This window comes from Sorex araneus, chromosome 1 (assembly GCF_027595985.1).
Source record: "Sorex araneus isolate mSorAra2 chromosome 1, mSorAra2.pri, whole genome shotgun sequence".
NCBI classification, from domain to species: domain Eukaryota; kingdom Metazoa; phylum Chordata; class Mammalia; order Eulipotyphla; family Soricidae; genus Sorex; species Sorex araneus.
In genome coordinates this window covers 357,536,611-357,550,903 of record NC_073302.1, presented here as the reverse complement: position 1 = coordinate 357,550,903, position 14,293 = coordinate 357,536,611, and the positions used below count along the sequence as shown (strand labels likewise).

General features: G+C 46.5%; 1 protein-coding gene across 6 annotated transcripts in view; it reads left to right on the top strand.

The window, feature by feature from the left end:
• GLI3 (GLI family zinc finger 3) overlaps positions 1-14,293 on the top strand; it is a 292,704-nt gene that overhangs the window by 210,508 nt on the left and 67,903 nt on the right. For all 6 annotated transcript variants that reach the window (XM_055144085.1, XM_055144113.1, XM_055144079.1 and 3 more), the window contains 3 exons: positions 10,735-10,948; positions 11,908-12,021; positions 12,901-13,041. In XM_055144085.1, the coding sequence (XP_055000060.1) occupies positions 10,735-10,948; positions 11,908-12,021; positions 12,901-13,041 (469 nt within the window). The remainder of the gene's footprint in view (positions 1-10,734; positions 10,949-11,907; positions 12,022-12,900; positions 13,042-14,293) is intronic.

The following is a 14,293-nucleotide window of genomic DNA, read 5'->3' as shown; positions in this document are numbered from 1 at the left end:
CAAGGCAAATGCCCTACCCGCTGTGCTATTGCTCCAGCCAAAGATTAGTTGATCATATATTTGAGATTCTGTGCCAGGATATTCAATTCCATTGCATTGGTCTGTGTTAATCTGGAAGCAACCTGAGTGCTTGATAACAGAACACTAGATAAAGAAACTATGGTACATCTACACAATGGGATAATACACAGCTGTTAGAAAAAATGAGGTCATGAAATTTGCCTATAAATGGATGGGCTTGGACAGTATCATGATGAATGAAATAAGTCAGAAGGAGAGGGACAGATATATAATGACTGCATTTATTTGTGTGATATTACAAAAAAGGATAAAACTATTATCCAAGACCACGGTAAGTGGGGCAGGAGGACTGGTCAGTGATTGGAAATTACCACAAGGGTGTGTGTGGGGGGTGGGGTGGGGGTAGGGAGCAGGGGAAGTTAAGACAGAGAGGGGTCCATTATGACCGCATTAGTTGGAAATGATCAGTCTGGACAAGAATGAGTGTTGAATGTAGGTAACCTTTTAGCATCTGTATTGCAAACCGTAATGCCTGAATTAAGAGAGAGAGAAAGAGATAGAGAGCAGAGGTGCCTGCTTTTTACATCTGAGTCTCCTGGGGTGCATAGCCTCTTGCCCCCTTTATTGTAGTTCCTCAAAAATTTGCATCCTCAGGAGCAGGAGAAACAGTCCAGCAGTTCGGGCTCTTGCCTTGAACTTGCTGACCACAAGGTTCTATCCTGAGCACCTCATGTGATGGTCCTCATATGATCATACCTACAAGGAGTGATCTCTCAGCTCGAAGCCAGGAATTAAACTCTTAGCACGATCTAGTGGGGCCCAAAAATACACACACAAAACTGTGCATTCTTGTTTACTCATTTGTTCTGGAGACTCTCCCTTGCAGTGCTTGGGGAGCTGGAGCTGCTCCCAGTGGTACCATGCACCTCAGGCCAGGGATTAGAGGGCATGGCCCCAGGATGTGGGGCTTTCCTACCCCCAAGGCCATCCCCAGGAGACTGCTTGGGGGCGCCAGTGTCACCCAGTGATGGTCTGTAAGCCATGTGGTACCAAAGCTATACTAGCTCAGGCTCCTTTATTTTCATTTAAAACAAATAGCTGCATCACTGCAATAAACTTTGTTGCCTTTCTGTTATGCAAGGCTGCAGCAAGCCAGTTGTGCTGTTTCCTTCATTGTATCAGTGTTGAGTTATCCAGCCTGTTTTTCTGCCATGTATAGAGTTTCTGTAGTGTTTTAAAAGCACATTATAGACTTGTTTTGTGTGCCATTTTAATTAGTTTTCATGTATTTGACTTGTATAGTAATTAATGCCTGTATTTATAACAGGATTGGAGCAATAGCACAGCATGTAGGGCATTTGCCTTGAATGTGGTCGACTCAGGTTTGATTCCTCCATCCCTCTCAGAGAGCCTGGCAAACTACCGAGAGTATCCCGCCAGTATGGCAGAGCCTAGCAAGCTACCCGTGGCATATTTGATATGCATGCCAAAAACAATAACAATAAGTCTCACAATGGAGATGTTATAGGTGCTCACTCAAGCAAGTCGATGAACAACAGGATGACAGTGCTACATTTTTAACAGGATTTGATAAATATTTTAATAAATGATTTTCTACAGTATGAACTTGAAAGTGCCCTTATACTATTATTCGAGGAATTAAGTATAACTTTGATTTACAGATTGATGAGGGATTTTGTATAAATGTTGACTTACCACTTCTTATTTCCTTAGCACTGTGGCACTGTCATCCTGTTGTTCATTGATTTGCTCAAGTGGACACCAGTAACATCTCCATTGTGAGATTTGTTGTTTACTGTTTTTGGTATATTGAATATGTCATGAGGAGCTTGCCAGGCTCTGACGTGTGGGCGGGATACTCTTGGTAGCTTGCCGGGCTCTCTGAGAGGAACGGAGGAATCAAACCTGGATTGGCCACTACCTGCTGTGCTATCACTCCAGTCCTTCTTATTTCCTTGGCATGAAAAAATTGTATTTGTTGTAAAAGTGAAATACAGTTGATTTCAAATTTTCTTATACTAATTATAAGATATAAATTTCTAGTTGCACACAATTATTGGACATAACAGGATGTGCAGAAAATATTCAGATAAAACTTGTCAAATAAAGGGATAATGTAGTGTGGGCATTTTAGACACTGAGTTTAGTTACGAAGCACCCTGTGTTTTCAATGCATAATTTTAACTAAGTTGGAAATTATGCTGAACTTCGCAGTCATAGGAGTTTGTTATAAGTGATTTGTTACTGTGCAATGCTTAGAAACAAGATCCAGTTTGCTAGATTTGATATTTTGCAAGATTATTGACAAAATATTCCTTGATTTTTGACAGGGAGTACATGACAATTTTTTAAATATTTTTGGTCACACCAGGTGCTGCACAGGGGTTGCTCCTGGCTCTGCACTCAGGAATTACTCCTGTCGGTCCTCAGGGGACCATATGGGAAGCTGTGAATCGAACTTTGGTCAGCTTTGTGCAAGACAAATGCCCTCCCCGCTGTGCTATCGCCCTACATGACAATTTTTTAAAAAAGTATTCAGATTTTGAGAATATTTTAAATCCTTGAAAAATAGACAGTGCTGTGCTGCTCAGTTTTAATTCAGCTGAGGAAAAGATGAAGGTGGAGGGAGAGTACTCTACTGCTTAGAGGGTGGAGTTATTAGTCATGCCTTTTGGATGGGCTCACAATTTTCCCCAGGTCACTGCATGCAGTGGTATGCCCCTTTCAAATTTTCTCTAAGGCCGTATGTCTGCTTGTATAGGTAGAAGTTCTATGTGATGTATGAAGCTACCATATACAGTACAGATTTTTTTTTTTGCTTTATGGGTCACACCTGTTGATGCATATGGGTTACTCCTGGCTCATGCACTCAGGAATTACTCCTGGCGGTGCTCAGGGGACCATATGGGATGCTGGGAATTGAACCCATATTGGCTGCGTGCAAGGCAAACGCCCTACCCGCTGTGCTATTGCTCCAGCCCCCCACAGTACAGATTTTTAAAATCCACAGTTTTTCTTTTTTTCTGCTCCTTAGGGAAAAAAAGGACACATTATCTCTTAAATTCATCAAGTCTGTCTTTTCCACCATGGTCCTGGATGAGGGTTTCTTGAGTTTGAGGGGTTTTGAGGGGTCTTGATCAGCACCGCCCACCTCCAGCCCACCATACTCCTACTCCTGTGGGGCAAGACTTTCCATAGGATGTGTCCGTTCACATAGGAGTAACTGAGGCCTGAGTTCTTGAACCGCTACTGACCTTAGGTTTCTATCTCCTTTTTTCCATAATTCGTACTTTTGGACCCTTAAGAGATTCTAGCAGAAATTTCTCTGGACTTAGTTACTAAAATACTAAAATACAGAAATCCAAAACCTCACAGTGGCTATTGTGGCCACATGACCTCATATCTCTTCATTCTCAGTAATGGAAAACAAATTATCAAATGCTTCCTTTCCAACAGGTCCGACTTTTGGGGGGGAAACTTCAAACAATAATAGTGAGGTTTTTGTTAAATACTGAATGTAATCAAAGTAAAGAGAAAGTAAAGTGAAATTTATCAGCTACACAGGAGGGGTGGGGGGCTGGTGGGAGGTTTACTGTGGTTCTTGGTGGTGGAATATGTGCACTGGTGAAGGGATGGGTGTTCGAGCATTGTGTAACTGAGACTTAAGCCTGAAAGTCTTGTAACTTTCCACATGGTGATTCTATTAAAAAAATTATAAATAAATAAAATAAACTTAAAAAAAGAGATTTCTAAGTCTGTAAAACATTGCTTGCGAAGATCTGAGCCATTTAACATTTTTTTCTTACTAATTTTATTATCTAAATCTATAGATTAATACTGATAAGATCAGGCTGGAGTGGTTGGCCTTTTGCCTTTCACACGGCCAACCTGTGTTCGATTCCTCCGCCCCTCTGGGAGAGCCCAGCAAGCTACTGAGAGTATGGAGCCTGCAAAGCAGAGCCTGGCAAGCTACCCGTGTGTATTGGATATGCCCAAAACAGTAACAATAGGTCTCTCAATGAGAGACGTTACTGGTGCCCGCTCGAACAAATCGATGAGCAACAGGATGACAGTGATACAGTGATACTTATAAGATGCATATACTTATGAGCACTATATATAGTTGGTTTTGGAGTATAGTGGTAGTGCTGAGGGGCTATTCCTGGCTCTGTGGCCATGGATAACTCCTGAAAGTTCTCAAGGGACCATATGGGTTACTAGAGATCATACTGGGATGAACTGAACGCAAGCTAATCATAGCTTCCCTTCCTGCACTGACTCTCTGGTCCTACAAGTCATATTTTTCTATAGGTCTGTGTTTTTCTGGTTCTCCTGCCTCTCATGCAGCCTTCTAGAGAAGAGGTGAGGCCTGCAGGATGGTTCAAGGTGTGGAGCGCATGCTTTGCTTGTGGGGGCTCGGACTGGGTCTCCCCCAAGCACAGCTGGGAGTGATTCTAGGCAGTACGCAAAGATGTCTCCTTAACAGCACCTCGTGTGCCATTACTCAGAAGATAGAGAAACATGTGCATGCTCTGGAAATAACATAGAGGCCATGCACAGTGCTGGGCGGAGGACCTGGAACACCCCTGAGAGGGGCCACTCAGGCTTTGGTGCCACAGTCTGAGCATGGGACAGGAGCAATAGGGCTGGGTCGGCATCAGTGCTCCCTGCCATGGTACTGTTGTCCATAACCCACAAATCTACCGTAAAATCTACCCAGTCAGTCCTTATTGAGATGCTGCATCTCCATGGTCAGAGCTGAATCTAGACAGCTTTGTTTATGCAATCCTGTTTATAGACACCTGGACAAAGTGATTCCAGAGGAAAGTGTCATCTTCCTTCACCATGGCTGGGCTGGGGGTGGGGGGAGCAGCCAGGGTCACCGTGGGTGTCTCGCACCCGCCTCCTGTCTGGAGCCTGTCACCACCTGGTTCCAGGGCCCTAGGATTGCTGTGAAATGAGAAGGTCATGCTGGGTGACTCCAGTGGTCTAAGTGTGATCTCTGGCATCCATGTGAGGGTCTGAGTTGCAGAGAGAGAAGGGGAGAATGCACGGGAGCCTGGATGCAGAATGTTCTAAGGTCAGAAGATACTGTACCTGGGGAAGGACTTCCCTCTCCCAGCCCCATCATCTGAGAAGTTCTTACACAGCCCCAGGCATGTAGATACATAAACCCTGCACACATACCAAACATTTAGTCATGTTTATGCCTGAAGAAATACATATTAAGAAAAGCTTTTAGGGGCTGGAGAGATAGTACCAAGAGTAGGGAGCTTGCCCTGCACCAGCTGATCTGGGTTCAGTCCTTGTCATCCCATATGGTCCACCAAGCACAGAGCCAGGAGTAAGCCCTGAACACAGCTGAGTATGCTCTTCCACCAAAAGTGTAAATCAGCATAGATGTCTGTCCACCCTGCTGGCTCTATGCTCTAGGGTCAGTGCTCGCGTATTCAGGAACCATATGTAGTCCTGGGGGTCAAGCCCTGTCACTGCTTGCAAGGCCAGGACCTAACCACTGTGCTCTCAGACCTTTCATTCAGTTTATTCTTAGATGGCCTGCAGTCCAGCAGTTGACATAGGTTCCTTCATTCATGTCCCCGGCTTTACTGGCAGAAAAGGACCTCTCTTCCAAAGAGAGGCCACTCTCCAGTGCTGAGAGCACATGGTCCCTCCCGGGGCTGCAGGCAGGGACCAGAGCTGAGGACTGGTGTGCTTCTGGCCTTGCTTTATTCCTCTTGCCTTCATCATGTGTCACTCTTCTTTTTTTTTCCCCATTGAGAATAATTTATGCTTGATTACAATAGAAAAAGTAGAAATTAAAGCTTATTTTTAATATAAACTGTGTCTTAGGACACATTGAGCACATTGAGTAAAGCAGAGTTTAAAACATAATTGTTAAATTAGTAAAACATTTTATAATTTTTGAAATATTATAAAAGTTGTAACTAAAACATAGGTGTTATTTTTTTAAAATTTATTGATTCACCATGAGTTATAATTACAAGCTTTCATGTCTGAGTTACAATCACACAATGATCAAACCTCATGAGTGCGCTTTCCCCACCACCAATATCCCCAGTATACTCCCTCTTTCCCACCCTCCCCCTGCCTCCATGGTAGACAATATTCCCCATACTCGCTCTCTCTACTTTGGGCCATTATGGTTTGCAATGCAGACACTGAGAGGTCATCATGTTTGGTTCATTACCTACTTTTCGCACACATCTCCCATTCTAACCGATTCCATCAACCATCATTTTCTTAGTGATCCCTTCTCTATTCCAGCTGACCTTTCCCCACCCACTCGTGAGGCAGGCTTCCAACTATGGAGCAATCTTCCTGATTCTTCTATCTACTATCCTTGGCTGTCGGTCTTGTCTTATGTTATTTTATACTCCACAAATGAGTGCAGTCCTTCTATATCAGTCCCTCTCTTTCTGACTCATTTCATATAGTATGATACTCTCTATGTCTATCCACTTATAAGCAAATTTCATGACTTCATCTCTCCTAACAGCTGCATAGTATTCCAGTGTACATATATACCAAAGTTTATTTAACCAGTTATCTGTTTTAGGGCACTTGGGTTATTTCCAGATTTTGGCTACTGTTAACACTGCTGCAATGAACATATAGGTACAGATGTCATTTCTACTGTGCTTTTTTGCAGCCTCAGGATATATTCCCAGAAGTGGTATTGCGGGGTCATATGGAAGCTCAATTTCTAGTTTTTGAAAGACTGTTTATATTGTTTTCCAGAAAGGCTGGACCAATCGGCATTCCCACCAACAGTGAAAGAGCATCCCTTTTCCCCCACATCCACGCCAGCACTGGTTGCTTTAGTTCTTTTGAATGTGTGCCAGTCTGTGGTGTGAGATAATATCTCATTATTGTTTTGATTTGCATCTCCCTGATGACTAGAGATGTAAAGCATTTTTTCATGAACCTTTTTGGCCATTTGTATTTATTTTTTGAGGAAGCTTCTGTTCATTTCTTCTCTCCATGTTTTGATGGGGTTGGAGAATTTTTTCATATATAATTCTACTAGTGTCTTGTATATCCTGGATATTAATTACTTATCAGATGGGTATTGGGTAAATATTCTTTCCCATTCTGTGGGCTCTCCCTGTATTTTGCTCACTGTTTCTTTTGAAGTGTAGAAGCTACTTAGTTTGATGCAGTCCTATTTGTTTATGTTTGTTTCCAATTGCTTGGTCTGTAGTGTTTCATCCTTACAGACAAAACACTCCTGAAATTTATATGGAACAGTAACCCCCCACTAATAGCTAAAGCAATCCTTGGGAAAAAGAAGATGGGTGGCATCACCTTCCCCAACTTCAAACTGTACTACAAAGCAGTAGTAATTAAAACAGCATGGTATTGGGCTAGAAACAGAACCACAGACCAATGGAACAGAGTTGAATATCCTGACACAGACCCCCAAATATATGACCACTTAATCTTTAACAAAGGAGCAAGAAAAGTGAAGTGGAACAAGGAAAGCCTCTTCAACAAGTTGTGCTGGGAAATCTGGATAGCTACCTGCAAAAAATGAACTCTGACTTCTGTTAGTGCCAGGCACAAAAGTCAGATCAAAGTGGATTAAAGACCTCAATATCAGACATGAATCCATAAGGTACATAGAGGAAAATATACGCAGAACCCTCCATGACATTGAATCTTCCTTGTTTCTTATTGTTGCTGGGGTGCTAGCCCAGCTGCTGTCTCTTGTGTGTTACCTTTGTTTCCTTAAAGCCACAGTGCCTCAAAGGAAAAAAGAAAAGCAACAAATGCTTGCCACAGAGGCAGGCTGGGGGGTGGGAAGGAAACTGGGGGCACCGGTGGAGGGAAAGGTGTTGAGATATTTATTTATCCTTAAGCCCAATCATGAATAACTTTCTATTTTATGGGCATTCAATAATAAATAAATTTGTATGTGGCTTTTGTTTGTTTTGGCTCACACCCAGGGATGCTCAGGGTTTGCTCCTGTCTCGCACTCAGGGATTACTCCTAGCGGTGCTCAGGGGACCATATGGGATGCTGGCTATAAAATCCAGGTTGGCCATGTTCAAGGCAAACTCACTATATTATCTCTTTGGCCCCGTAAATAAATCATTTTAAACATAGAAGTAGGCCTGGGGGTGTGGTCGAGCGGCTGCCTTCTAGGCCTGTGGCCCAAGCTTTATTGTGTTTCTTAGGGGCTTCCGCACTGTCCAGGCAGTGCGGGGCAGCCAGCACTCAGTGCTGGAGGTGCTGGGAGATGCCAGAGTGATGCTGTGGTGCTTGGGGCGTCCAGACCTCAACCTGGTGGTCCTGGGGGGCCTCCACAGCTGTCCCTAGGTGTGCTCAGGCGTCAAGTGATGATGGGCTTCAGAGGGCCCTGTGCGCTGAGCTCGCTCCCTCCCCCGACAGCCTTTCAGCCCTCCAGGCCTACGTGCCCGAGCAGTCCTGGTGACCTGGTGCTGCTGATTTCTAGAAACATAGCGAGGGGGCTTGGAGCCCGGCATGTGTGAGCAGCACAGGCCCTGCAGGCAGCCGTGAGGACCCCCCCTCCCACGGCCCTGTGCAACAGCAGGAAGAGACAGCACAGGAGGAAGGCCCTTGGCTTGCTGCTGGCTCTGGCTCCATCCCTGCCACCACGCAGGAGAGCCTCAGGGAGGCCACACCTGAGCCTGAGCACCAGCAGGTGTGGCCTCGAAATCAGAAATGGGAGCTATGGACTACCTCTGTGTCTGCTAGCCCTGCGCATGTTTGTCAGCGCCACGAAGGGCAGTGTCGGCCTTCGGAGGGTTTCCTTTCATTGTCCTGACTCCAGATTAGCTCCTCACTTCTTAAGTCTTCCCAAACCACTTCCCAGAATCAGATATCCCTTAGGGCCGCTGATGTTGTGAGATCATGCAACTTCAGAATGGTGCTTGGAGAATGCTAAAGCCTCTGTTATATTGCCAATATGTGTGCATTGGGGATTTTTTTTAATGAACTGAATAGGGAGTTAGTTGCACAGTAACATGCATTCACCAAAAGGTGGGGGGGGGGGCGGCGGAGTGCACGTTAAATCATTGTGTTTTTTGATGAATGGCTTGTACACTGAAAAATAAATTGGACAAACTGGCATAGAGCTCAGTGAACATGAAATCAGCTATTAGAAGAAAGCTTGCGAACAAATTCTAAGGCAGATATGCATCTTTTGATTAATGCCCTATCAATCATCCACACAGCTACCTTAGCTAAGTCTTGCTATAATCATTCATGGTTGCTTTCGGAAACACTGGCAGAAACTATAACACTGCAGAAACGGAATATTATTACCGAATTCTCTCTAACTTACTATGAACAATGACTATTTTCTCCATGTTTTTTGCTTTCCTTTATTAAAAAAATATAATGAGAATGAAAGGAGTTCCTCCAAGCCTGGTGGAATTCTCCTCAGGTATTCTCAATGACATTCAGTTTTAATGAGTAAATTCTTGTAATACAAGGTTGTCGGCAGGAACAATAATATTGTAACTCATTGAAGCTACTTTTTAAGGATTGTAGTCAAAAAGGCAAAAGTGGTGTCACATTCATGAACAGAGTTTGTCTTCAGAATTAGTGTTTAAAATTGCTGAAAAGGTTGTATTTTGTTAATGAAATTATTATACTCTCAGTTAATGCACTTAATAGAAATAATAGTTAACCAACCAGATTGAAAATTTGCATGTATTATACAGTTAACAATACAAAAGATTCTACTGATTCTTTCTGGATATTATAGTGCAGGTTAGGAATAAACTATATATAATTTTTCACTGGTTATTTTTGAAGAAAGAAATTTTGTGAGTGCAACTAAAAGTACATTTTTTAAGTCATTGGAAAAATTTCAAGAGCACTTCATTCTCTGAAGAGGATTTGGTTCCTAAATTTTGCTGGCACAAAGAGCAGTCTGATACTCTGTAGTTTTAAAATCAAGGTAGCCCTCTGGATTCCTCAGAATTCACAGTAGCCTGGGAGATCCTTTGGCATAATGAAGTGGTGACAGGCATTAGCATGTCTAATGGGCTTTAATAGACATTTAATTCAGTTTAGCTAGAAGAGGGAGCATTGCTCTCCCATTGGAATATAGCTCCATCGAAGCCCATTGATCCCCGATTTCAGCTGGGAGAGGTTAATCCATCAGCTTCTGTAACCAGACGGCACTGATGGAAATTCTTTAGGTGGCATTCTGGATGAACTGAGCTTTCCATCTTTACAAACAAATGAGTGATATGACAAGCATGGTGTTCAAAACACATTTAACCAATTGATTTTCTTTCCTCTTGTAATAAGATCTGGAGACATATGAAAGTGCGCAGTGGGAGCTGAGATTAAAGGAATTGCTCCATGCACAGAACGTGGAGCCGAGAGCCAGGAGCAGGACGATAAAGCATGTAGTCACCGTTGTCCATTTCACAGAAAGGTTGTTATTGCAGTAAATAGCGTCCCGAGCGGTGCCTTTGCTCCTGGGGCTGCGGGTCCCATCAGGCCTCCGCTGTGCTCGGGTGGTGTGTTTCGGTGCAGTCATATTTCTCTCGGAGCTTTTAAGATTCTGTCAGTAACTCTCTGATCTGTGATTTCAGCAGGCCCGTGGGCCGCAGTTTGGGCCGGTCTCGCCTGGAGGGCGCACGCGTGTGCGTGCAAGTGCCGGGCCTGTCTGACGTGTCTCTCTCCGCGCAGCCCGGCCCTGAGCTTCACCTACCCTCCCGCGCCCGTGTCCCTGCACATGCACCAGCAGCTCCTGAGCCGCCAGCAGGGCCTGGGCTCCGCCTTTGGACACAGCCCTCCGCTCCTGCACCCGGCCCCGACCTTCCCGGCCCAGAGGCCCGTGCCCGGGATCCCTGCAGTTCGGAACCCCGTGCAGGTCAGCTCTGGCCCGTCGGAGGCTTCGCAGGTGAGATGCTGGGGCAGGCTGGGGTGCGCTCGGTCCGGGCAACCCTTGGCTTCCCTCCGGGCGCTTCTCCGCAGCCCTCGGCTTCCCTGCCAGCCAGCCATCCCAGCTCAGCTGGGCCTCCACCGTGCTGCTGCTGAGCTCCCAGCGATTGCGTCGGCAGGGGCCACCCTGTTCTCAGACTCCACACAGGACACCCGTGTCCATGGTCTGCTGGTCCTGCCATGTGCACACACCTGTCCTTCTCCTTCCAGCTATCACTCTGGTTTCAGGCTGGGACCTGGATGCCTGACCCACTTCACCCTCACTACCTGGTCGAAAGGGGCCCAGATTTCAGGGTCCTGGGTGGGAGGCTGGTGTTCTTTGCCCCCTCACTCCCAGCCCTTCCACTGCTTCTCCAAGGCTGGCTGTGAAAACATATGGCGGTGGCTGGAGAGATGGGAAAGCGGGGAAGGATGCACATCTTGCATGCTTCCACCTGGGTTCAATCCCCGGGACCCCACGGGGTCCCCCAAGCCCCATCAGGAATGACCCTTGAGCACAGGGCCTGGTGTAAGCTGTAACACTGCCAGGTGTGGCCCCCAAACAAATAACAAAACCCGTGCTGCTATCACAGGAGGACATGAGACCTCTCAATCAGAATAAGACAGCACATGTGCCCCCGCCTCTCCTGACAGACTCAGGAGGGACTCTGTGAACTCCTCTCTGCTTTCCTGGCCCGACAGCCTGTCTCCAACACCCCCTTGAGGATTCAGGCCCAAGCTCTCTCCTTTTCCAGGCTGGGAGGGCACAGCAGGAGCCCCCGGGCTCTCTCCCCACTGCCACACATTTCTGAATTCTGCAGCTGTGACCCCAGTGCTGGACTCCAAATAAGGCCAGTTTTCTGGCATCTCGGTCTTAGCAGTGGCCCCGTTCACTCACCAGAGCCTTGTTCTCTCTGTCCCTGCGGATGGCGCCTGCAGAACAAGCCAACGAGCGAGTCGGCAGTGAGCAGCAGTGCAGACCTGACGCACAGCAAGCGGTCCAAGATCAAAGCTGATGAAGACCTCCCCAGCCCAGGGTCTCGTGGCCAGCAGGTGAGGTGCCCCACCAGTGCTCGGTGTCTCTGAGCTCATCTGCAGGTGCCAAAGTCCTGTTTGTCAGTGCCTCAGCTTCCCCTGAGCAGGCAGAGCTGTCTGCATCCTGCAGCAGCTCTCCATCCCCTCTGGCCGAGGGTCGGGCCACTGCTGCTCCTTTGACCCAGTGCCTCCAAGGGTCTGCTTGCGTCCAGCCCAGCTTCTATGATTTTCATTCCACTTCCAGGTCTCTGTGAATGACATGAAAAGGAACTCCTTAAAGATGGTTCCCTCGATTTAGGGATTGGGCAAGAGTTCCCAAAGCCAAAGCATCAGGACCTTGCTACAGCCAGGCTGTTTGGGTGGAAACTTCAAACTGCATTAGCTCTAATTTCCACCTTAGCAATATGAGGTTGGAAGAAATGGGTTCAGTGGATTCTGAGTGGGTGCCCTGGGCTCTGAGTGGGTGCCCTGGGCTCAGAGTGGGTGATTTCAGAATCCTGGAAGTCTTTGTATTTCTTTGTTTCCAAGCTTCCTACAAACCTAGACATGATGTGCTGCAAGGTTTATGTTCATGGTCTAGGAGAGCAGCATTTTCCGAGCAATCAGATACTGAACCCAAAACATGTTTTCCCCACGGATTCTCCAAACCCCTCTCCCCACCTCCAGCACAGGGAAGACAGAATCCCATCCTAGTGAGGCATTGCTCCAGCTCTGGAGAAACCTGCTAGTAACTGAGGAGACTCAGACCGAAGAGAATACCTGTTACTGTGGAACAACAATGGGGTGACGGTAACTTTCTCACCAGGGATGACACTTCAGGGATTTTTGAAGATTATCTTCCTCCTAATATTGCCTGAATTTGTCCCTCTCTCCTCCCTCTTCCACCCTGCCATCTAGGAACAGCCCGAAGGAACCACCCTGGTAAAGGAGGAAGGGGACAGAGATGAGAGCAAGCAGGAGCCTGACGTCATCTATGAGACCAACTGCCAGTGGGAGGGCTGCTCTCGGGAGTTTGACACACAGGAGCAGCTGGTGCACGTGAGTGAACGGTCCCGGGAGCTGGGCTGAACCCACTGCGTGACCTTTTCCATGGGGTCAGCCTTCGTGACCCTGCGCCGAGTCAAGTTTCTTAGCTAGCAGCGTTGCAAACTGGAGAGGGCTTTCTGGCTCCCCGAGAATAAAGAAAACGAGCTGCGGTGCTTGACCTGTTCACTCAGCTAAAGCTTAGTGTAAAATTCAATAAAGTCTTCAATAGAGAGTGTAATGACTCTGATCCACTAAGCCAGAAAACACTATTTTGAGTCAGCGACTTTGATGGTTATTGAGTAATAGTAAGCTGGACATGAATTATTATTAAGCTTTTAACCAAGCTTGATTCTCCTTTCCAAGAACAAGGCCTGATGGCGGGGGGAGGAAGGTGGGGGAGGCTCCTTTTTTCCCATTCTGTCCTCCTCTCTCATGGACTGTCCGCAGCTCTCCCAGCCGTTAGCCTGTCTGAAGATGGTGGATCCTGGCGGGTCACCGTTAGCTCAGCTTTCTGACCAAGGGCCAGCCCTTGCAAGGCTAATCGTTTCAGCAGGAAAGTGACATGTATTTCAAAGTGTGTTTAATGAGGACGGCCGAAAGCCGCCGCGCGGCCAGTTACAGCACACCCGGTTCAGAAGCCGTCCCGCTCTCTGGCCGTGTGTTGTTCCCGCTGTGCCGGGCCCTCCGCCTGCACCTCCTGATGAGACGTTTCCCTTTGTCGGGCTGCACTTCATCCAGTACTCAGCACTCAGGCCAGCGGAGTCTCCCTAGTAAATGGGCCCGGGAACAGCTAGATGGAGGCATTTAGATAATCAGGAATGAGGGCTGGAGGCTGTTCTGTGCAGAAGGCTTGGAGTCCCATTAAGGCATTCAGGATGCTTTACTTAGTGTGGCAGTTCCATAAGCTTTCAATACGATGGAAAATCGGACAAAGAAGATTTTGTCCCACCTCCCCTCAGCCACACCGCACGTGCAGACTCACACAAGCACACACACACATGCAGTCGCTCCAATCTCTGTCAGTTATGTTAACTTGTTATTAGATGATCCACATTTCTTGGTGACCCTCCTCCATTTAAACGTGGTAGTTATCAAATTCTTCTATAGAATTATAGAATTAGAGCATTCCTCCCAAATGCTTCAAGTCCACAGGAGTTCTGGACTGTCCCCTGCGGCTTTGCCCATCCTAGGTAATATAGACCACCGCTGCAAGCACATTCTGGGGTTAAATATCTGGCTGGCCATGTTTGAGATTCATTATATT